Source organism: Strix uralensis, chromosome 2, assembly GCF_047716275.1.
Source record: "Strix uralensis isolate ZFMK-TIS-50842 chromosome 2, bStrUra1, whole genome shotgun sequence".
Classification (NCBI taxonomy): Eukaryota; Metazoa; Chordata; class Aves; order Strigiformes; family Strigidae; genus Strix; species Strix uralensis.
Window position 1 is genome coordinate 35670013 of NC_133973.1, and position 24661 is coordinate 35694673.

At 36.0% G+C, this 24661-nt stretch overlaps 1 protein-coding gene across 7 annotated transcripts in view; it reads left to right on the forward strand.

Moving 5' to 3' along the window:
• TTC3 (tetratricopeptide repeat domain 3) overlaps positions 1-24661 on the forward strand; it is a 62737-nt gene that overhangs the window by 26257 nt on the left and 11819 nt on the right. For 6 of the 7 annotated variants that reach the window (XM_074858328.1, XM_074858327.1, XM_074858331.1 and 3 more), the window contains exons 16-33: positions 939-999; positions 3340-3406; positions 4713-4850; positions 5854-5934; positions 6646-6758; positions 8234-8360; positions 9931-10053; positions 10233-10334; positions 10891-10983; positions 11689-11753; positions 13155-13291; positions 15509-15823; positions 16639-16902; positions 17322-17368; positions 19007-19063; positions 20395-20471; positions 21227-21376; positions 22363-23269. In XM_074858328.1, coding sequence (XP_074714429.1) covers positions 939-999; positions 3340-3406; positions 4713-4850; positions 5854-5934; positions 6646-6758; positions 8234-8360; positions 9931-10053; positions 10233-10334; positions 10891-10983; positions 11689-11753; positions 13155-13291; positions 15509-15823; positions 16639-16902; positions 17322-17368; positions 19007-19063; positions 20395-20471; positions 21227-21376; positions 22363-23269 — 2924 coding nt within the window. The remainder of the gene's footprint in view (positions 1-938; positions 1000-3339; positions 3407-4712; positions 4851-5853; positions 5935-6645; positions 6759-8233; positions 8361-9930; positions 10054-10232; positions 10335-10890; positions 10984-11688; positions 11754-13154; positions 13292-15508; positions 15824-16638; positions 16903-17321; positions 17369-19006; positions 19064-20394; positions 20472-21226; positions 21377-22362; positions 23270-24661) is intronic. The other variant, XM_074858333.1, reaches the window with a different exon arrangement.

A 24661-nucleotide genomic window follows, 5' to 3' on the forward strand; every position in this document is an offset into this window, starting at 1 on the left:
GAAAATTAAAAACTTCTTGACTTAATTATGAGTATGCATGTGCACATTCACATGCCTAATGTCATGTTTTAATTCCACAGAGAACAGTTGAGAGATTATTTTGCAGTTAATGACATGGTTTCCTGGTTTTGACCAATTACAATAAAGTATTAAAACATGTTTTCTTCTTCCTTGTTACTATGAATTGCTTACTCAGCTTGTAGAGCCCTGTAACTAATCAACAACAGTGTTAGATCTCTGAAGTGGTATGTATTAGTAAAGTTTAGTGTTAGTCCAGTTAGTTGTGTTAAGTTTTTGACATTAAGTTTCAGAGTTAGAAATGAATCAGTATCACGTGATAGATTCTTTCTTGTCTTTGTGATCCCAGTATTTCCACATCGTCAAACATTTTTATTTTGCAATCAGGGACATTTATCTCGATTCAACTCATATGTTTACATTTCTAAGATTAATGTGGGTTGAACTTAACTCCTTTAGCAATGTATTTTTGAAGCAGCAGATTCTGTAAAATTTCTGTAGTTGAACATCCATAACGATCTATTATTTCCTTTAAAATATTCTAGTTATCAACTATTAGTGAATAATAACTGTGGTTTTGTATAACACTGACTTCTTTAGCTTGGAGTCTAATAGTTGTTACAATATTGTGGAGTCAGATAGTATGTTACAGAATTTTAAGATTCTTCTGTTTATTTGGTGTATCTTTTCCCCTTTAGAGGATTAATAAAATCCTATACTATTTAATAAAAATAGTATCAAATTCATACTGTAACACTCAGAGGTGACTTTTTGAAAAACTTCTTGTGTGTGTTAATTTTCACTATTGTAAATGTTTAAGATCTATTATTTATAAAGCAAAACGTGAGTTCAGAGTGCATTTTTTTTTCTTTGTTTTAGGTGATGATTGTTTTGTTTGAAATACTTTTTTCTCATTACAGGCCAAAGTCATCAAAACAAAGGAAGGCCCAAACACAAACCTGGTGACTCTGAAAAGACGAGGTAAGAAATCTTACTTATTTTATAATTTATTATTATTTTGAGTTATTTTGTGTAGCACTTAAGAAGGAGTTAATGCAACTTTGACTTGGTGCTTGCTCTTTGCTCATCGCTGTGTTCACATTGGTTAAGATAGCTGATTAAAATTCACAAAATTCCGGTTTTCACAAAGAGCCTGAGTTACTACTTGAAAACTAAGTATTTTCCAAAGCTCGCTTATTACATTACATTGGTAAATGAAGGCATAATTTTAATAACTACTGTTTAAAAAACATTGCCCAAAAGCAAGTTGCACAGTATAGCCATAACAAAAAAATGTGCTTCCTTTACAGCAAAAGATAGTAGGAATCTTGTTCCAATTGTTACATTCAAGCTCACACCACAACATAATTCAAGCTCAGTCTTATTTTTCAAGGCCTCTTTGTACTGTTTCTATTTTGTGTACCAAATAATTTTTCAAACTTCTCTGACGCTTCATATGCTTGCTAAGAAGAGGAGGTTTGACTGCGAGGGAAGCTTTGTAAGTCAGTCTCAAAATTGAATGCTAGAGAAGAACTTCAACTTAAAGCATCCTTAGGTTGTTTGTAGACTTGATTTTTTGCTTAAGGTGTATCAGTGTCTAAGTACACCAATACTCCCTGTAGAACATTCTGCATATAAATCTGTTTGATGGTTTGGGGCCAAAATTTAAACTATTTGAGATAAGAAACACTATAGACTTTATGGACAAAATTTATGCTTCCATCTGTTATAACATTTAAAACAAAGTTTAACAAGAGAAATAATTATTTCCAGTGATACTGGGGCCAACATGCTCCAAACAGGTTTGGAGAAATCACTGCATTTGTAGGTGATTCCATATGCTAACGTATTTGCTCATCTAATACATAGTTCAGGAGTAAAGAACTGTTACTGCTGTCTTATTTGTAAGGTGACTGAGGCAAATGATGACTTATTACTTAAGGACACACAGAGATGGAAGCTTTCAGTGTTTTAACCTGAGCTGTGCAATTAGACAAATTAAACTCTTGACTGTGCTTTCTTGCTTGTATACTTTTTCAGCTGGTGCTTTTCAGTTGAGGGGTACAGCAAAATAAGCTGTTTGCACTGAAATAGGAAAGTGTCCATTAAGTGATAATTTTTAAAGGCAGATTTCTCATGTAGAAGAGTCCAGGCTTTTAGGAAGCCTGAATGCTAAACTTGATTATTCCCAGTCCTAATCTAAGTGTGATCACAAAACCCACAATCTTTTAATCTATATTTATTACAGTACAATCGTTTTGTTTTTCCATAACTCTTTTCAAATACCACTGTAGCTAGGACAATTGAATTTTTGTCGCAGGAGAGGCCATTTATGTTATTTACCTGGGTTGCCACTGACGACTTTCACTTTAAGAGGGGTGGAAAAATGATAGAATTCACTATGGGAACAAATGTTCTTTAAAGTAACTGAACCACCTACAAAATTGCTTCTTTCACAAGGAAGTTTATTAGACTATAAAAAACACACTAGCTCTTAACAAGTGAGGTGCATGGTCAGTTACAATCTTATCTCCGTTTCTGTAACTAGCAGGTTGCTAGGCTTCCAAAAATCTACGGAATCCTCTGACACTGTAAACAATTTATCTCAGATGATGAGCGTTTGATGCCTTTGAATGTGGGACAGAACTGAATGTATATTAGCAAAAGGCAATATATAATTAAGCATTGACTAGCAATCTTAGCACTGAGGATTTAGTTTGCAGTATTAAGCAATACTTTGCCTCTTCATTATACTTTCACCATTCTCTAGCTGTGCATGGTGTTTCTGCTACAGTAGTGGAAAGGAAGAGCCAGGAAGAACAGCTCTGTTTCTTCTGTGCTCTTCCTGCCCCCACCACGCATAGGTGCTACATGTATTTGATTTTAAGTGGTGGTTCTGCTAGGGTAAAGGATCTTTTACTTAAAAGAGTAGAGAAGGGGAAAGAGGCCTAAGCACCTTCTACTGCTGCCTTTGGTATAGGGAAGTTCTCTAGTCACCTATCCCACCCTTTCATAAGATCAACTCAGTTGAGAATAAGGTGGAGAAGGTAAAAGAAAAGAAATAAAATGATGAAGACTGCTACTTTGCTGAAGCCCTAGCGATTCCTGAGCCAGAAGTATATGAACTATATGAATAGTATCATAATCTTTGATAGTGTTACAGTACTTGTTGTTGCAGTTGTGAAAGCGTGCCGTAATAATCTCTAGGATGTAGGCAAATGTGATCTAGTTGATAAAAGCGCAGAAATTTGTTTCTTGGAAATAAGATTACGTGTAAAGTACATGTACAAACTCATAATGGCATTGTCCTGTTATTTGTAGAGATTACCTTGATTTGAAGATAGAGTCTAAAGCTGTCCAAGATAAACTCTTCTGTACAGTGCAACAGGTAACTGGGATTTCATTAGCATACGACCTTATGTGTAAATGATTTGTCACCTTTTAGTATAACTGTCCAAAATCTCATTTTGTTCAAAAATTTAACACTTGATGCTCAGCCTGACTTTTATCAGGAGACAAAGATTGTATGATTACATTGATTTATACAGTCTTGTTGCTGGTAGTCTTTTGCTTCTCCTCCTTCCCCTCCTGTAAGACCTCGCACTGGAAATCAGTGTAAAAAAACTCAGTGTAATCATAGAATAACTTAGCTAAAACCATGAGTTTGTAATATAGCTCCCTTGTATCTTGATTTGTAAGAAAAATTACAAAAATTGCCGGGAATCATTCAGGGATTTGTAATACCTCTCCCAAAGTTCTGAGTAAATATGTTTTCCTGTGTTTGATACATACATTTGGAAATAATGATAGGACATTTTGTTGGATGGCTGTTTAAAATGTTATAAAATTCATAAATTGAGAATTCTCCCTCTCAGGTCTTATCAGCAATGAATGATGAATATCCCAAAGTTCTTGAATGAAATCATGGGGACATACATAATGAATCATTTCCTTTCTGTTAATTTGGGGAAGTAGATACCAGAAATCTCTATTCTGATTAAGCACCTCATAAGACAAAACTGGGTTCAGGAGCAGGTTCTGCCTGCATTAAGAACCCTTATTTCCTTTAAAATACATATTTTTGTAAGGCTAATGCATTACTAGTTGGCTTAATCAGAAGGTCCTAGTTCTGCAACTGTTGGTCTTGATTTACAGTCTTACTGCTGGTAGTTCCTGCAGACTTCAGGAACGGGAAGTATCTGTTGCAAAAGGCTAATAACAATGCATTCTGAAACCTGCTAGCACGAGCTACTAACCTAGATGGAGAGAAGGTGTAGGCAGAAGGAAATAGTTCTCAGTTTTTCAAAAATGTAAATAAAATGGAGTGTACAAATGAGGAAAAGCGTAAATCTGGGTTTTTTTATATATGTAAGAAGAATTAAAATGATGCTTGAACTAAACTTGAAACTTCCTGGAGAGAAAAGCATATATACTTAGAACAAAACCTGGATTATTAAGAGATTAGCAGCAGTAGGTCCATGAAAATCTTTAAGTTTTTAGAAGTTGAATTTAAAACAATTTTATAAAAATGTACCTGATTTGCTGCTTTAAAAGTGAAATTGTGATAAAACTGTAGGAAGTACAGAATTTTAACAGTTGTCTGTTGGATAAGTATTTTAGCAAATAGCTTGCTTTAAAAAAAATAAAAAGACTGTTGTTTTCTTTTGGATTTACTGTTTTCTTTAATGTTTTAGGTGGATTTAACTATGTTGCCAGAAGAGGTTAAATCCCTTGTTTGTGATGGTTATACAGCCTTGATGGACCAGCGGTGTCACAGTGCTGAACAAGCCTTTTCACAATTGTTGAGCATTCTAAATTCTTCAGAATTAAAGGTAAACTGAGAGGAATGAGTTTATTAGAGTAATTGAAGTTTGTGCTTTCAATACCACGTTTCATTCTTTTCTTTCACCAAAATAGTCATTATTATTGAATTGTTGCCTGTGATGTTGACTACAATGCCAATCAGTATGTACACCAAAGAGCTGACAAATGAGAACAGGATAAAAAAACCAATAGTAGCATAGGATGTATTTTTGTAATGTTCAGCATACACATGCATTTCTAGATGTAATCTAAAAAATACCAAAATAATATTCTTATAAGAATAATAATAGAGACTCTTATCAAATATCTTATTTGATAAGAAACTACTGTCCATTGTCAGCTTACCCTTTATTCGTAATAACGTAGGGTAAAAAACTTACATTATTCAGGTTAGATAACTCTTTGATGGTGAATACTGTTGAAATTTTGTGTATATGTATCTAGCCAATCAGCCATTGACCCATTTGTTGTCCTAGATTTCTTTAAATTATTGTACTGTAGTATTAAGTTTTCTGTGACAATGTGTGTGCACATGCGTTGCTGCATTTAAAGCTCCCAATTTAGTAAGGGCTGTTGCAATGCCAACAAGTTGTCTGTCCAAGCAGGTAATGCACCAATCTATCTGGAATTGTGACCTAATTCATTAGGAAGAAAAAGGTTGGGAAGGGGGGTTTTTATTTTAAAAAAAAAAAAATCTGTTCAATTTTGAGTGTGATATAGTGAAGATGCACTGCGCTGCATGAAGTCAACATAGCGAGGCCTGTAGTTACAGCTTTTCTAAACGCAGACATTTCAGGATTAATCACTTTAAAATATATAGGGGTGCCAAATGACCAGCGGTAAAGGTGTGGTTAACCTTCACTTTTTATGCTAATTGTAACATAAATCTGGGTAGAGGTTATGATAAGAAGGATGAGGAAGGAGTTTCCTAGCTCTGTTGTAGTGAATTCACATTAGACAGTAATGTTCTACTTAGCAGCAAAGTGTTCTTGTGCATGTTTCTATTTGCAGCAACTGAATCTCCGTATTATTAATTATGTTGTAATCATCTATGGACATGCCACTGCTCTTCTTGGAATAGGACAACCTGAGGTATGACATTAAGCCACTATATTGGTTTTATTCAAAATTCTAGTTCAGGTAGTTGGCCACGCCTTTTGTCTCTTCTTAACAGACATAAAATGAGTGGGGAAGGAAAGTTTTTGTCACGTTTTTGAACCATACAGTTTATTATCTGGGACTAGATCTTTAATGGCTTTGGATAAATAAGCTGCCAAATAAAATATATTTTAAGCTTTTAAATGAGATTCTTAAGTGTTAATGAAGTATAGTCAATCACTGTTCTTCTACTCTGTTGTAATGTGGTTATGCACTAATCTTTCTAAGACAAACATTCTGCTTCTAAAACAAGAGAAAGAGAATGGTTTTGGTTCTGGAAAACACTGAAACAGAAGTGTGGGTTGTTTGGGGGTTTTTTGGGTTTGTTTGGGGTTTTTTTTCTGCAATGTTTAAAAATATTCAGTGTCTCAAAATGAATTTAAAAATCTCTGGGTGTTTGTGGCTCAGTGAGCTCAATCATTTAATTTAATTATTTCAGAGGGAGCCCATGTTTACAGAATAAGTTTCTTTTTTAAAAAGGGAGCTTTGTGTGTGATCATAAGGTTGCTTAATTTCCCTTACTGTTTGTAAGACTGATCAAAGAATAGGGTGTACCGACCCAGTCTACTGGAGCAGAAAAGGAGAGGAAAAGTGAAAAGCTTCTGGCAAAGTGTCACATATTGTTGTCTTAAATTTATTTTTAAGGCATTGACAAAGGCTGAAGAGCAATTTAAGAAAATAATTGAACAGTACCAGGAAGAAAGATTTGGTTGTTTGGCATACTATGGAATTGGAAAAGTATACCTCAGACAAAACAGGTTGGTGTAATACAAAGCTTCAATATTTGATACAAAAAATATTTTCATTTGGGAAATGATGTGTGTGGGTTTTTTAATTATTCTTCATTAATCACTAAATTCATACATCAGACATCAAACAACTTCAAGTTTGTTACTGCTAAGAATGTAATGGAAGCTGCTGAATCGAGTGGACTGTAGGGCATAGGGATATGACTAAACAGCACATCCCTGCAGTGGAGGAGAGCTCACAGGAGAAGGGTGGAAAACTATGATCTCAGGGAAAAATGTATCGTTGAGAAAGCTTAACTTATCTCAGCACCAGGGAGACTGGGGGGTAACCTTGGTTTTAGATAAGGCAGCTGCACCAGTGAGTCACTGGGTTCCCTGAGATAAAGAGCGATGTCTTCCTGAGCTAGCCAGACCAGCATGGGGAGGGCAGGGGGGAGTGTATGCGTGGCTCAGCCAATCATAAAGTGCGGAAACTGGACAACTAATAAACTTGAGAGTGAAGTCTTGAGCTGGCTCCAACATACGTATTCCTGGCAGTATTTCTTCCCAGTGTCCTGACAGTAAGCGTATAGAAACTGGTAATGTTATTATTAATAACATTAATAATAACAATTAATTAATGTGCCTTGTGGTGGGTTCCTTGGAGCCAACTGGAACTGGGGCAGCCCTGGCCTCTCCTTACAGAGGCTGCCCCTGCAGCAGTGGTCCCCACCCCCCTGCCCAACCTTGCATGTAAACCCAATACGATGCCAAATAAATAAGTTTGATTTTAAACCTTAAATCCTCCTCATGTGGAATATCTAAAAGCGCCTGGTCAGAGAGTGTGGGATGCTGAGAGAGGATTCTTCCTTCCCACTGCTGCAGAGTAGCCAGGTGCAGTCTGAGACGCAAGAGGTGCCTGCGTCCCAGTCCCATAGATGTGGTTCTTGTTTCCCTTAAAAGTTTTGACCTGTAGTGAGGCTGTGTGTGTCCTCCAAAGAGGTGTGTGTACAACACACCCCCCCCCTGCCCCCAGCACAGCTGGCCACCCAGACTAGCCCAGGCAGAGCAGCTCCCATGTATAGCGCTACCTGAACTCATGTAAAACATAAGTATAGGTAGCAGAGTCCTGTGCCTCCTCTCTGGCTGATCCGGGTTGAAGGTCACTTGTGAACATACACATGCCCTCACTCTCTGTACTGACAAACACACCCATGTTCACGGGTCCCTTGAGCATTAGTGCAGGCTCTCAGTCTGCCTCACATCCATGCCTGGATTCTGAGCCCCTTATCCAGGCTGGCTTCCAGGCTTACGCTTTTGAGTCTTTTATACTGAAGAGTCTTTAAACCAGTAAGTTAATGATCCAGGTGCACTTTCATTCCACATACTCTTACAGTTACCATTTTTTTTCCCTTCGATCATAAAACGAATCGTGGAAGTATTACAGGCCATGTAGAAGTTATTCATATATGATTTGAACATGTTGTACCTGTTTCAAACTTCAGGTTTTCAGATGCACTCGATCAGTTCATGAAATCACAAACAATGGTTAATCACAAGATTGTACCTGGAGTCTTAACTTGGCCCACAACATCTCGGGTCATTGAAGAGACACGAACAGAGAATTTACAGGTATGTTACAAAAAAAAAAAAGTATAAAAACCTGTTCTGTCAAATGGCCTTTCCAAAAAATAAAAAGGTGGTCATCTGCCTCCCTGCTTCTCCATTATCAAGGCCAAAGAAAGAAGGGAAGCAAAAGGAAGATTTTGGCCTGGAGCAGCCAGAGCAAGCACCGCTGGTCATTGTCTGAAACGTTGTCAGCCCCGAGGCCTGGTCTTTGTGGAGCAGAACTTGACAACAAATTTGAACATGTGGGAGGCATCCCATTTGCAGTGCAAGGGTGGGGGTTCTGTGTCAGGCTCTATGCTTGGGTATTTCTATGTAATAATATGGTTCTAATCTGCTCCAAGTGTTTCATAATGTATCTACTTCTTAGTTTCATGTTTGCAGACTTTAAGTAGATGTGTATACTATACACGATGTAATGCTAGAGAGAACTGGTTAAAAATTTGAATTAGGAAAAAAGTGAAGTTGAAAATTGCAGCAGTGATGCTATATTTAAAACCAGATAGGAGAGTTTGACCATACAGTTCTCGGTTGCTGTGATGGGAGTTGTATGGTAAAATTCCCTGTTTGACTTGAAAGGTCTAAAACTTGTGGTTCTGACATTACAAATTGCTTTCTCACACTGAACAGCTTTTTTTTAAAGTAGTTAACTGGTTTAAGCTATAACTGAGTCACTGTTATTTGTGAAGGGTTTCTGGATAAACCATGCCATGAGAGGCAGGACGTGTAAGCTCCTCTGCGTGAAGGCAATTTGACACAGTAGAACTTGCTAGGTTATTCAGTGTATGCACCTGGCTATACTGACCTGTTTCATTTCTGGTAGAAGCAGCAGTATTGTTGCTTCCTAAACAAAAAACTGACCTAAAGATTTCTCATAGACTTCCAGCTGACACCACAGTAGTCTGACCAGTAATAAATCCATGGTCTGGGACTTCTGGAGAGTGTAGTGCAAATATCTGAAAGGCTGTAACTGGTGTTCTGTTTGTTTCTCATAATGTTTTGTTAATCTGGGCTCAATGCCAACCCTGTGGGACTTGAACTGACTTTACATAAAGTCACTCTAATGTCTTTACCTCACTACACTATTCTGGGAGATCTCACTAGCTTCTGTGCAGGGCCAGGTCTGAGCTGTTCCTGGGAATGTACTTGATCGTGTAACCCAGATGGCGGGTGAGGCACTTCTGAAATGCTGGGAAATGGCGGAAATGAGCAGATGTTCCATTTTCCTCACATTATCTGAGTAATCTGGCTCATCGTTTTGGCAATTGAAAACTTACTATATTCTCATACATTTGGAATTAGTCAGCATGTAAAACATTGGTCCAAGATAAACCTGCATACAGGGAAGCTGTGAGTACCGAGCTGATAGCAGTTCAAATGAGCTTTTTGAATGTTTTGCCATAAAAGCACAGTCTTCCATAGCTTTCACGACAGAAGAGTTGTTCTTTTGGTATTAGTCATCTGCTGTTCGAGAGATGTGTGTTTCACTGCAGAGTTCCCTAGAAGTTTCTAAGTAGATACTGCATCTTTTCCTGGTTTCTGTGCAATTTGTCTTATATCATTTTGTGTTTCTCAGTTGATTTTAAAGAATTGTATTGAGGAATGCAAGTTCCCTCCACAACCAGATGCAATTTGTCGCTATCAGCAATGCCATGGCTACTCCAAAGTCCAAATATTTTTTACAGACCCAGACTTCAAGGTAAAATTTTAGTTTAAAAGGGTTTGGGAGATAAGACTTCATGTTTACATGTTTCCTGCCCACTTTCATATTAAAGAGCTATCTGGAACACACCATCTTATCCTATCTACTGTTAAATTGTGTAATGTTTTCTGTTGTTTTTTAAAGATACTAAATTCATACTTTTTCTCAAATATTAGGGTTTTATACGTATTACTTGTTGCCAGCAATGTAGAGTGGAGTTTCATATCAGCTGTTGGAAAAAGTTGAAAACAACAAACTACAGTGATAAAAATGATAAGGTAAGAGCCATGTCAGACTATAAGCATTTTATTTTTTCTTAGTCAAGATTATCATATTCCTTTGGTTTGTGATAAGGGCAGTGCTACAGCCTGATGTTCTGCCTGCATGACACTGGCAGGAGAGACAGGAAAGTCTTGTTAAATTGTTTTATTTGTTCTACAGTCTTGCTGTTGAAGCAACAGTTCAACACTGAGTGTGTCTAAAGGAATTTTACAAAACATAGTATCAGCAACCAGTGTAAAATGAAGGGAAATCCAGGCAGAGTATGAACTCATAAAAAAATATTCTTAAAGTTGACTCTTGAAGTTGGAGGAAGAGGGGCTTTGCTATAGCTTGGGGAATAACTGGTGTGTGCCACAGATCTAGGATCCTTTTGATTTGCAGTCCTTGCCAAGTCAGCTGTCACTTTCTTTCCTCATCCAGTAAGAGTTTAGCTCTATAAAATGCTAGCTTTATAACCTATTGGTGACGTCAAATTAAGAAACTGTAATCTGTGTAAGAACATACATTTTATATGAATTTAAATGTCTTTGTCGTGTGTATCATCTCCTGCAGGATTTTCTTCAAGAATTGTGTTTCACTCCTGATTGTACAGGCCTTATTTCAAAAATCGTTATTTTCAGTTCTTCTGGTCTGGTAAAATGTGAAGTAAGTAGATGTTCATATCAAATATGAAAATAATATTTAAAATATTTACTCTGGTAAAGGAGATTAAGTGAAGATGAGACTGGTAACTGCAAACTCATAAGTAATATGCTATCTAACTACAGAATCTGAGCATTATTTTTGAATATTAATTATCTGTTCTCTTCTTATTTGTTCTTTTGGTGGAGCAGGCATTACCTTATGGTATTGATTAGAACTGCAATGGGTGGGAACTGGAGCTTTGTTTTATATTTAGCTAGAGGGACATGAAAGGAACTGTTAGTTTAACTCAGAGCTAATCTTGCTAAACAAAATAATTGTACTGGAAGAGTGCTCTTACTCTCTACAGAGTCACAGGAAGATTGATACTTCTTCCTAGACCAGTATTGGTCTATGAGAAGAAAAAAAAATTATTGTAAAGTTTGCTTCCTGCCTACTGGTAAAGCAAAACAGCCTCCAGTTCTTCATCACTTTGTGTTATCTTTCAATCTGTCTTTTCTGCGGATTAAGATGTATTGCTATATACCAGGTTGTAGCAGTAGTAGATAATTTTAGGTAGACCTTCATAAGGCTTATGTAGGCTGTATTTTTTTCTTTTGTAGTATTACTTTTGATGCTTTGGAAAGCAGTAAATGTCCCTGGGTTTTGAGTATACAATGTTGCATTGTAACCCAAATTTAATTAATATGATGTCATTTATTTTGATAGTTTGAACAAAAAATCACAAAACCTAAGGAACCACCAAGAGCCAGTATTAAACAGAAATGTTCAAGGTAAGCTCTCTACTGCTTAAACTAACTTGAGAACAAACCAGATTTCTCTAGGATTGTTTTTCATGCCTTTCTAAGAATTGCTAAAATACAACAAATACTTTGGAAGGCTGTTCTTGCCCTTTGACTCTGATAAACTAAAAAGTCTGGTAAAATATGATTCAATTATAAAAGCATTTAAATCAACTTGTAAAACAAGATACGGAGTTACAGATTTATAAAATGAGCACAGGAGGGCATTAACTGGTATTGCTGAATAAATTATTGGTAGCTCTCTAGTGGTCATACAGTTCTTTAAAAACGTTTTCAGTTTGGTCACAGGAAACTGTTTTCAAATATACAGCATATGAGTTGATGCAAATCAGATTTTCCACACCTCTATATTGAGGGATAAGTTGTCCATTGCATCACTGGCTTCCTGACAATTTGAACAAATAGTTTCTGAATATAAATTGCTGCAGTCATCTGCACCTGAAACCTAATTTCATTGTGAAGTCTCTGGGCAGTGAAGTAGGGAAGTAACATGTTGTTTGGGGAAAGTGTGATTTGGCGGCTATGTGTAGAACTTGAGGACTGTTGCTTTACTCTTGCTCTCCATACATGTCTTTCATTTGTGCTAAGACACTTAATAATTGGATTGCTAAAAGAGTGGGTGTCTGATATTCTTCTTAATGGATTGAGTGTTTTAATTATACGTGCAGTGATAGTCAAATGTATCTAGATTAGAATACCACCTCTTTTCAGTCTGAGCTTGCAGGCATTGTTCTATTCCTTCCCCTTGCTAGAGGGAAGAAACTCAGCAAGATTTTTAGCTGGAAGGAAGACATATTGCTGTGTGGCATAAGTTCAACACCACTGTTTCACAGCATTTGCTATCTAACCAACTTTGTGTGAATGTTGAGGAAGTGTAAATAAAAACTGCGTATAATTATGCTATTTCAGTTGTTGATGCATGTACCTTTGACATAACAGAGTTTACATTTTTGGTCAAGTAAGGTTATAAATAATGAGGAATCATGCTGAGAGGATAAACAAAATTGATTTTTAAAAGTTAAGGAAATCTAAATGTTGATATGTTGTTCAAAATGCTGAGTTATAAATTAAGAAAAAAACCTGATAGTATTTCAGTTAATTCAGACATTAATGGGAGTAAAAATTATTTGAGGATATTGTAACACTTGAGGATATTGTTACACTTACATACTTGATTATTATGAAACTTACGAAATTTTGTGGTCTCTTCTAAACGAAAACTAGCTTTATTATATGTGTACTTTTCAGCATAATATTTTATAGTAGAATGGAGCTTATAGCTATTGTAAGACATGGAAAAAAACTTAGACGTGCCTAACTCCTTTGGCAACTTAACTAACTTTAAGCTCACTGCTTAATTGCTTTTTCCAGTCTTAGGAAGCTAAAAATGAAACAAGAAAAAAAGTTACGAAGAAAGCGTGCACGAGAAGAGGCACAGAATTCTGCTAAAAAGAAAATAGAAGAAAACCAGATGGGAAATGAGCCATCTCAATACAGTGATTACAGTGGTACGTGAAAGTATAGGTTATTGCTCTAAGTTATCAAGAGGTAGCATAAATAGCATTCTGAGTGTCCTAAGTGGAATTATAGTAGAATACTAATATTAAACATAATCCCCCCCAAAGACTTGCAGTTTTACTTAAGATTACTTCTACTTCAGTTCTGGTTTTAGTTTCTAAATTAACTGTAAGATGTTAGTGTATCGTTGAGTTCCTTGTAGAAGACCTTTATACTTGCTTCATTGCTTCATGAAGAAGCAGCCTGAAGAGGGTAAAGGCTCAAATTCCAAGTTATTCTATTTAAAAGTGGTTTCAGAAAAAGCTTTATGCCCAGCAAGTTAGGACACTGCTACAGGAAGAAAAAAAAAGTGCATCTCAGGTAGAGAACAAATAATAGCCTAACCGCAGAAACTGCAGTGACTTGAAATTTCAGAGGATTGGGGAAAATAAAATACTTTAACCTGTAAGTATGTAGTTGGTTAATGCTTCAACTTTTGTGTTCCAGTTGATCTGCAGTGTTCTGTATTTCAGAGGTATGAACTTACACTGCGTTTTGTATTAGGGCAAGCTACAGCACAAACAAAAATGGGTGATGATTTTTTTTTTTTATTTTTGTCTGTATTATTAGCTTTAAAATAGTGCTCATGTTATTTTCTTTGTAGAATTTCGTATTAAATACTATGTGGGCACTTTTTCATCCCACGCATGCCACACTCAGAGTTCTCCAGAACCCTGTTGCCTGTTCAATGACATATCCTGGCATTTTCTCTATAAAATATTCTGAGGTGCTAATCTTTTTAGTTTCTGGGTTTTTTTCCTTAACCATTTTATTTGAGAGCAGTCCCTTCCATTAGCACCATAGATTACTACTTTTGCTTCCATGTGGTTTTCTAAAATCATGGTCGGTTGACTTTGTGTTGTTTTTTTTAAGTCTAGTCTACTTCCCTTCCTATGGCTTTAGTTCTGGTCTTTGGATACACTGCACGTCACTCACATGTATGTGGCTTGGCTGTCCCAAATGCCCTTAAAACCTCTAAGAGCTAAAAAGTGTCACAAAAACACTCAGCCTGCAGTACTGCAGATAAGAGTTGGGGCTCTGATGCAGGGGCTCTGTCAACATGAAGCAACTTACACAGTTCTACAAAAATCTGTGCGTTGGTGTTGGCCAACCTTTTTAGTTTGTTCTGAGTCAATTCCATAATAAAATTGAAATCTTGCATGTCTGTGGAAACAAGGTATCTATTACCCTGTTTTTTTGCTTGGGGAGATTTTGTGAGGAGATCTTGCAAAAGAACATCTAATTCAATCTCTCAAGCTGTCTGAGAGGTTGAGAGGCCAATTTCAGAGGAGAGCTAGATCACAAAAGGGTTTTTTGTTTTGTTTTATTAGCAGCCATAGCTACCTTTAAATAAGAACAAATCTGCTTGTAAATTGGAGTGCAAGTGAGAGCAGCACTTGTTTGTGTGCATTTTTGTAACATAGAGAGGTTTTTCATGCAGACTCCTGCAGGATAAACTCAGGTGTGGCTTATACCCATAGAGTTCATTTAATTTATTTGTATGCTTGGAACTGTCTGTTACAATGCTTAATTATTCTAGGTGTAATATGTAGTGCTTCATTTTTAATAAAATGCTTTACAGATCTACATCTTTTGACTATGGTTGCTGTGAGTTCAGCTCTGACACTGGCATTCTATAAATGTGTAGTCTTGAAGAGTAATGAAGGGTGAAGGCTGATAAGAGCCAGTGATCTTTTTCACTCTTGTTTTACAAAGAACCAGTGGCAGGGTCAGGGCAAAGGTTTGCTACCAGGTGTATGCTCGGGCACTCAGAAGTTTGCCTTTGCTCTGAGAACTGATGTTTGGGGGAATTCTGTTTCTGCATCAGGACTGGCATGCAGCCCACGCAGATAAATCTGTATAGACAGTTGCTTGAAGTTACTGTTGCTGCAGGTAATTGGTTTTTCTTTCTGAAATCTAGTTAAGATGCTAAGGATTGTGTCTTTGTGTAAACCAAATTTAAACCAGTGTCAAATTCATAATGTGGAGGCTAATTTATACGTAAAGTGTAATTTTCAGTGTTGCAATAAAGCAAATAATTAAAAACATCACTTAATCCAAATTATCTGTACTTTAAAGTTTATGCTTTTAATTGTGGTAAACAGACATGAACTCTTGTTTTGTTGGTTTTTGTTTTTGTTTTGGTTTTTTTTTAAATCCTGCTATAGGTTATGTTCAAGATTTATATGCTGGTGATCGAGTCCTGCAGCATATCAGTCGAAATGCTGAGCAAATAAAAACAGCTGTTCGTGATGCTTCCAAACTATTAAAGGAATTGCTTTCGTGGTTGGTAATCAGTGAGGAGGATTACATGTCATATACCAAAACTAATAGCATGTCACATGAAGTGATGGAGCAGCTTATCAGTTACTTAATTCAAGAAAAAAACAGAGTTAAAACAAGGAGTTTTATCCATGTGCTGAGTGAGCTGGAAGAAGTGGATCCCAAATTGCACAAATGGCTGAAACATCTTAACAACTTGGGTAGGCTATATGCTTATGTAATAGCAGAAAACCTTACCCTGTCATGTTTGTTCTGTTTATGGATGAAAAGATAACCTCCCTATTTTCCAGTCTTGCTTTCTTAACTTTAAATGGTAAAGTAAAGATTTCCTCTTTTTTATTTATTTGATCCTTAGCCAGGATTTCTAGAGAAGAAAGTGTGATCATTGATAAAACAGGAATAACCTCTCTTGTCTCTGCAAGTAAACCATTCTAATGTGGGCAGGGCTTTGTGTTGAAAGAGAAGATTGAACAGATATGTTTTTTTAATGTCTTTAAATTCCAGGTAGGCTTAAATGATAATATTTCTATAAATAATTTGTTTCTGGAAAGTAAAGCATGGTGGGTTTTTTGTCATAAAAGTTTAGCCGACTGTATAACTTGGAGGTAATTTAACTTGGTGCTCTTTGGTAGTGTTGCCTTGCTGTGTAGTTTCCTATTGAATTTATAATTGGATGAAGGTGGAAGTTTGTTTTTGCAGGCAAAATGGATGTAAGATGCCAAAACCTTGGACAACATTTGGGTTCTCAATTCTATTCTATTGCGCCCATGTCTTTTAAGGAATTTCTATAGATTTATTATACAAATAATTATTTGGTGTTGACTAAGAGTAAAATTTTATGTGAACTCCATTTATCATTTTTGTTTGTATTTTCAAGATACAGAACATTTTACATAATCTGTTTAGGCTACTGTCTAATTTCTAGCACAAACTGTTCCTCTTTGAAGAGGAATATCACACTGTAAGCACTAAAACTCTGAAGCTAGAATGAAATGTTTTTGTTCTTCTCTTTTAGGTCTGACAGCTACAAAGAACTTTCTCCTTCAGTATGGGCAATTTTTAAAAGAGCTTGACCTTTCTATTTTAACCACTCTATGGAATGAGAAGTATGGTAGTAAATTTGACTATGTGACAACTAGTTCTGAAGACAAAGAAATTCGTGATTATTTCTTAAAACCACCCCTAGAGAAAACCCGTTGTTTTATATGGCTGTTAGAAGACAACAGAGAAAATTTTCCAGTTCTTCATCAAGCCTTAGATGAATTCTTCGATAAAATGGGTAAGCACACAAAGGTCATCTTCCTTTTCTGTTTTTACACCACATTTGATGGGCTCTGTAAAAGACTGAAACCTCAGCAGACGACTAACGGCCTCATATGGGATCTTCTGTGTTCCGTGTTTAAAAGGCGTTATGGCCTCAAAAGGCAAGCCCCTCTTTTTGAGGTTGCCTTCTGCTGGTTTGTTTCATGTGCCACAGCCAGCATGTTGGTTTACCTTTATGCACATATGATGTCCAGCCAAAATAGGTATTTATCTTTCAGTTTAAGCACATACTGCAGCTACAGTCTTTGAGATGCTTTGGTGGTATATGATAAAGGATTATAATAATTATTACTATAATTTCATAGCTCACAGTTGAAGTTACATAAAATATTACTGTTTCTGTTTATGAATGTGACTTTGTTATCCTTTCAATAGATGACCCTACCATTATATTAAAGAAGCAGGGAAATGAAAATATATCGGTAAGTGAACTTAATGTTTATTTGGTGTAAGCTCGGAAACAAGTATGTATTTGGTGTTTTAAAGCTGTGCAAAAGTGAATAGAGATGTGCATCTTTTGGTTTAGTTTATCATCCTTCAGACCTGATTAGAGATTTACTCTTGTTTTATTTCCTCTGCCCCTTTTCTTAAAGCTTTTGACAACTGCATACCTTTTTTCCTAAACTACATCAGTAAAATACTTGTTGGGTTTTCTCTTTAGTTAAAGCACAAATCAACAAGATACCCTTTAGATTATGAGCATTTCAAGAATGCAGATGAGGAAGTTGTAGTGAAAGCAGATGAGGGTACACTGATGTGCTGTATCGCCTCCTTTGGATAGGGAAAATAAGGCAAATAAGGTGCACGGGAATAGCATTTACATATTACTTGATAACAGCAGTTTGGTGTTACTTTCAGAGGGGCTTTTTTTAAAGTTATCATTGGGGAATTAAAAAAAAAAAAGTGCCCAATTTACAAACAGAGAGGTTCTTACTAACTGCTATATCTGCATGTTTACCATGACAGTTGCACTTGAAGCATGATTTTTCCTTGAGTGTGCTTAACTTGCGTCTGCATAATTTTGGACACTTAACTGTACTGTATATTTTACAGTCAAAAGCAACGAATGGAAAGGTATCAGGTGTCATTAAATTGGAAGGCTAGGAATCTGACGTTTGTTCCGCTAATAAGTGAAGTAATTTGAAGTGTTAGACATATTTTGCATTTGTTTGTTACCATTTATAGATGCTTTTCAGATTCAACCCCTAAGTCTTAGTGTATGTCATTCTGAATCACTTTTTGATTAGTATCTTCATTAAAATCCATTCTGATTGGCAGAAGTGTATTATGTATTTTGGTTAATTATGTGTTTGAGGCACTCTTATTTAAAATTACTCTAGCCTGCGGATAAACTTCTGTACAAATCCAGGATCTACTTTTGATACAGAATAAATCTTTAGAGTTAATTAATATACATCTTAATAAAATGTGAAATTCTTTGCTCTTTCATTTCATGAATTGGAAATCCAAGAATGAATTTAAAGCCATTACAACAAAAGTACTTCTATTTTGATGTTACTTATATCCTAAAATAGACTGTAGGTAAGTTACTGTTAGTAGAGTTATGTTAATCTATCATTACAGTGCTATTAAAAAGTGAAGATGCATTTTAGTTCCTTTGTCTTTGCATATCTTAGAAAATTTAAGTGACTGGAACATTGGAAAGTTCTGTTTGCTTCTTGTTCCCCACACAAAACTGTGTTGTGCAGGATGTCACAGCCTTTAAATATGCAATTTCAGCTATAAGTAATGAGTAAGCATCTGAAATACTGAAATGATAGAATATTCTGGTTTTAAAAATCAATGTTCTGTGCGTTTAAAGAGGAAAATGATGAAAAGGAACAACATGGATAGTCTCTTGTAAATCTGTTTCTTTTTGTATTTTTCACCTGGGAATGGAAGATGGAGAAGATTGCATACTTCACCTTGTAAATCTTGCTGGTCAAACCAGAATGAGAATTGTAATATGAAACTTCCTAAAATTTACATACTGGTTTTGGAAATGCATCATAATTTTTTTTCTAGTGAAAAAAACAGTAATTTTATTTTTTCTGTTCCAGACAAATAGTATCAAAGTTAAAAACAAAAACAGGAAGAAGAACTCAAAAGACTCAAGGGTGAGTAACTTTTTAGCTACTTACTACAAATAGGTTTTTTTAAATTGCTGGAGTTCAAATGTATAGAGGCTGTTTTCTGAAATACCCTGTGGAGGCTCATTCTTGAAGTAGTCTAATGCTGTTAAGACTCAATTAATACAGTTCTGTTTTGTTAAAATACAAATTTTTCAGTATAAAAGGTATTTCTAAACTTGAAAAAGCAGTTATTTATTAATAACTTTGTCACTGACTGGATACCAATACCTTCAGTCTATTCACTGTCTTAACTCTGAATGACTTTTGATCTTAATTTGCCGTATGGGAGAATGTGAATGCAGTACACTGACTGCACTGTGTAATTAATACTTTCTGCTCCGTTTCATTTTGCACTGACAAATAGCAAATTTGCAGAAGGACACTTTACCAGTCATCTTGAGAAAGAAAAACCTGTCTTTACACTTCATGAAATAGATCCGAAATGATGTCTTTAACTTTCTTTCTTGATAATTTTTAGGGGCGTATCAGTGACTGAAGATGCAAGCGTTCCATTTATTGCTCAGAAAGATTTGTTAGTTGTTCAGTATTTTATAGATTTTGCTAAGAGTAATATTCTACCTGAAACTTACACTGTCTTTTGTCCTGCTTTTCTAGGATTTCACTTTATTGAAACCTTCAGATACAATCTTCTTTGTTTCCTCCGTGCCTCCACCTTTTTATAATTTTAGTAGAATTTCAGGAGTAAATTTAAGATTTTTCCTATTGTCATCAGCCATTTTTTTCTTTTTCTGACTTGAATGTATCTATACAAGTCTGTATATTTATAAAGTTATTAGATAATAAAGGACAACTAAAATATTTGTAACAGTGAACATGAGAATAACATGTCAGATTAAAACCATGCAGAACCAGGAATAACTCAGACTTACTTGTAGTAAAATTATTAAAGCTTGAAGGCTCTCGAATGTAAAGGAAGAGATTCCTAGAAAGTCAGTTGATGTGCAGCCCAGTGGAAAGAAGGTATACAAAAGTGTTAACAAAGTGAAGCTGTAATAGTCTTTTAATCCAAGTTAAGATCAGGCACATCTAGGATTTTGATGAAATTGGTAAATAAAGAGGGAGATTGAGCTGGATATCCCAATTTCTCTTTTCAAAATAAGTTCTGAAGAAGAAATTAATAACCTGAAGAATTTTCTTGCTATGGCTTAGTACTGATAATTAAAAATTTTGCGGTTCATCATATGGCCTCTGAACATGAGTAAGGTTCAGTGTAAATAAGTTACTCATAGTCTTTACAGTGGATCATTTTGCATATACTTTTGTGAGATTAAAAAAATAATCTTGTTTTTAATTAGTCTATTTTAGTATTATCCAGTGGAGTTAGTACAGCACCACGAGAAGAAGATAAGATATTTATAGAAGAAAATACTTTGTAAGTACCGTCGTGATCTTTGCCTTTAGTGCCCAGACACCAAAGTGCTTTGCAGGTACCGGAGAAGACAGTGTCTTGTTAACCCAGACCTGGTGTTTCTATCTAAGTGGTTTTGATATGAGCTTGTATAGAGCCATTACTTTTCTGCTTCCAGTGTAGGTGTAAGGGGCATTAGAATTTTAAAGATCTTAACAGTGTAGGAAGTTACCAAATGGTTGCCAGGCTGCAGCCTAATACATTTTCTAGGCCAGAAGCAATTCTTTCAAGTAAGATCTTATTCGCTTTGTATTCCATTTTAATGTAGCAAGAAATTAGTTGATAAGTTTGTATGTACCCAGTCAGTCACAAACTGAACTTTACCATCCATGCCATGTCAAGCAGGTTGTGATGCTAGATTGAGGTAGTCTGTAGTGCATTGCTCAGAATCTGTGTGTTAATCAGGAGTTAAACTCTTGTATTCTGAGCCTGGTTTTGTTCTTGCTTATAGATGTGAAAGCTGCTAGCAGGAGCCAGGTCTTATTAGTGTTAGCTAGTGGCAGGTCAGTTAATTCAACAGTTAAGTATTTTGGGGATAGTGTTTATTTTGCTTGTTAGAAACAATTTTGTTGTTGGGGTATATTTTTAGCACTATGTAGCTACCATACAGTATACTGTTTTCAGTATATGTGAAAAATAAAGTTACTTTCAGAGACAAGAATTACTGTTCAAATGCACTATTTATTTATATCTTTTTTTTTTTTTTTTTGATGCTACAGAGATTTTACAAATTCTTATGAACCATTTGTAATCCCAGAATATCTTCGGGGGCAACTAGAAGAGTTTGAAGCTCTCTATGTCATTTCAAATAGTAATTATCAAAGAGTTATTGATAATAACCCAGATCAAACCTGTGAGAGCTTATATGAGTAAGTATACATTTCTGTGCTTAGCAGTTTAAAGGTCTTAATATTATTACTTCATGATTTTTATAACATATTGTATTAAGTCCAGAATTTGAATCCTGGTGGTTTGGTATATGTGGGTATGTACTAATGCTTTGAAATAGTTGCATGCTTTTAGTGAGAGGTGGACAAGTAAGAGTATTACAGAAAATTTTTATTCTTGGCTGGAACACCAGCTTCCAAATGATTGTTCTTTAGCAGTGACATAAAAAGGCTTCGAACCATAGGTGTTGAACCAAAGCCTGAACCATAGGCCTCAAACTAAAGTTCACTTCTGAGTGAACTTCCTGACCAGCATCATATCAGCATGAAATATGACCATGTTAATATCCTCTGAAAACTATAGATAATACATATTTTTGGACCCTAAGCCAGATGTTTCCTAGAAGACAGGAACTCCTCAGATGCGCCCAGGATCCTGGCCAAATCTGGGATGTGCCCAAGTGAAGTGAAGCCAGTCTACCAGATGTTTCCGTGCCCCTTTTTTTATATGATTTGTTTGCTAAACTGTATAAAAGCAGGACCCTCTCACAGCGAAGATGGAGACCTCACCTACGAGTGGAAGCACTGCGTAGGACTTCCCAATTGCTGGGAGCGGTTCTCTGATCCTTCGCTGTGACGGGGCTCCCCAGCTGAAGTACGGATCTGGATGATGGTAAAGTATGAGGGCAATTGGTGATGTATCTTTCTTAATCACTATAGTTAACTTTATGTAGTAATGATCAGGTGCGTCACCTTGCTTATTTTTTCTGCTGCTTTAAACTAAAGTAAAATAAGCTTATCTTTTTAACTTGGTGTTTGTGTCCTTTCTGTTGATCCTGTCAATTGGCAAAACAAGTAGTTCTAGAGGTTCTTTGCTTTTAAGTAGTATTGTGAAAATATAACCTGTGAAATATGATTTTAGAATTACATGAAAAAACGTTACTTAATAATAACAACTTTTCTTTAAGATATTACTCTCAAATCTTGGAAGAACATGGCCCTATGGAAATTAATAATGAATTACTAGTTGGGCAATATGAACATTTCCCTGAAGAAGCTCGAAAGATTGTAGAAGATGAAGGTGGTCTGAAATCCTTTCTTCTGAAATCCCTTCATTTCATTATGGTGGATAATCTTATTGGCTTAAGAAAGCATGCAGTTCTTATTAAAGAAAATACAAACAGAAATGAGACTGGAAGTAATGCAGAAGAAAATGATATAGTCTGTGATGTGCAAGAAAATTCTTTCCAGAACAACCTACAGTTAAATCCAGCTGCTAAGGAATTCAAACCGCTGTCTTATCCTAAGCAACCCTATATATCAACATCTACTGAGTTAACAGTAGCAAGTTATGAGACTCCACAATATTTGCCCTGGTTTTCTACTTCATGTAAATCGGTGCCTTCTTTGTGTAGTCAGAACATTGATACCATAGAAAACGAGTCGTCGTTTTCAGACATTTTACTAAAGTGCTTTGATTCTAAAAATCCTGGTATATTTTTGCCTCGGGCTTCCTGCAGTTATCAATATGAAAGAATATTGCCAGTGCCTTCTAAAATGCCTGTCACGTCAAATATTGCCAAGCAACCTAGTTATATTTATGCTGATCATGTAGCTCATCAGGATAATGACAAATCAGCAATTTCAGACAGAAAATGCGACTTCAGCAGTTTCATACCAAATGAAATACAAATGTATGAAGACCTTCAGTGCCATCTGGAGAACTCGGATAACACATTTTGTGAAGACAATTTTGCTGTTGCAAATAGTACAAATGAAGCTGCATGTGGTATACAGGTTATTAAGATGGAAAAAGAAAGGAAAGGTGTACCTCTAATGAAAAGCAATCCTCATACAAGGATGATAGCTGTTCAGGTAAGAAATTGAAATGACAGTTACCTGAGAGCTTTTAAGTGATAAATGACAGTGTCAAGCACTGGAAAGTGCAGCTCCTTTTTGAATGGTTCCTTTATGACTTCCCAAAGGGTCAAATGTTGTATAGAGTTTCAAAAGCAAATATTCAAGTAATACTTCAGCCACACAAATGTAAGAGATCTTAAAAGTAGTATTTATCATTTTCTAGTACTTAGCTCCCAAAGAAAGACCATGAGTTGGAAGATACTAAGGTGTTTATCAGACTGGGAACTTCCTTAGAACTTGCAGTTTAAGTTGCTGACGCTTTCTACAACTAGTCCTGTTTTTCATTTGTAATTCTTTAGAGATGGTCACTGAATTTTGCTCTGCCTGATATTTTCACATATCTTTTGTCCCAGGATCAAAGGAGGGAACTGGTGCACATCAGTTTCAACTTTGGTTTAGAGGTTAAGGAAATTCCTTTTGTGTCATCATTTTTCTTTTTGTAATTAGTTCAGTGGTTTGTTTTAACTTCCACAGTATTTGAGGATTTAGATAGCTTGTACATTTTAACAATTGCTGGCTGATGTTTCGCTTGTGGTCTTACTGTGGCGGCCCAGCTGTAAGGTGAGTTCAGGGGGCAAACTTCCTCACATTTTCTTTTCCCTCCTGAAGTAAGAAAACCCCTAAGTTTTGTTCTACAGGCAGAGAAAACATTGCTGAATACCCAGAAAGGGGCAGGACATACAGCTGGACAGATGATGGGCTGGAGCATTCACTCTTTAATGGTACCCCAGTGTTAGATCAGCATACACCACTTGTGAAAACACACTTCATGTAACAGATGGAGACAACGGTCACATCCACATTTGTTACAGAAAACATTTTTGGACTAAAATACTGGCTTTTCAGAGTTATGGATATGGCAGTTTCACAGATCCATTTATGAGAGATTATCCAGCGTGCTAGAGGGACTGCTGGGGAGGAGTTCCTCATCTTTGTTTCTTGCCATTCAGGGAGGAATAGCCATTTATAGCTGTAAGATAAATAGTTGTCTTTTTATTACTGCTTTCTAAATTAGGCAAATGTTAACATATTGGAGTTTTTTTCCAAACTTGTTTTGTGTACAAAACTTTTCTTCACTTCAAATCTTTCCTGAGCAGTTGCTGAAAGTTTCCCATCAGTCTTGGTTGGTGAATTTCATCACTTGGCTGACTGGGCTTTTAAAATGGGATTTCTGTTTGGTTTTTGAACACATGCAACAAAGAGGTATCAGAAGAGGCTACAGTTTTTGATTTAGTGAATTCTGGTTAGCAGAGATCAAAAGGTCACTAAGCAACAGATACGTTTCTGTTTGCAAAAGTGTGGTAGAGCAAGGTATTTAACATTATCCGACTATGATTTTTAATAGCC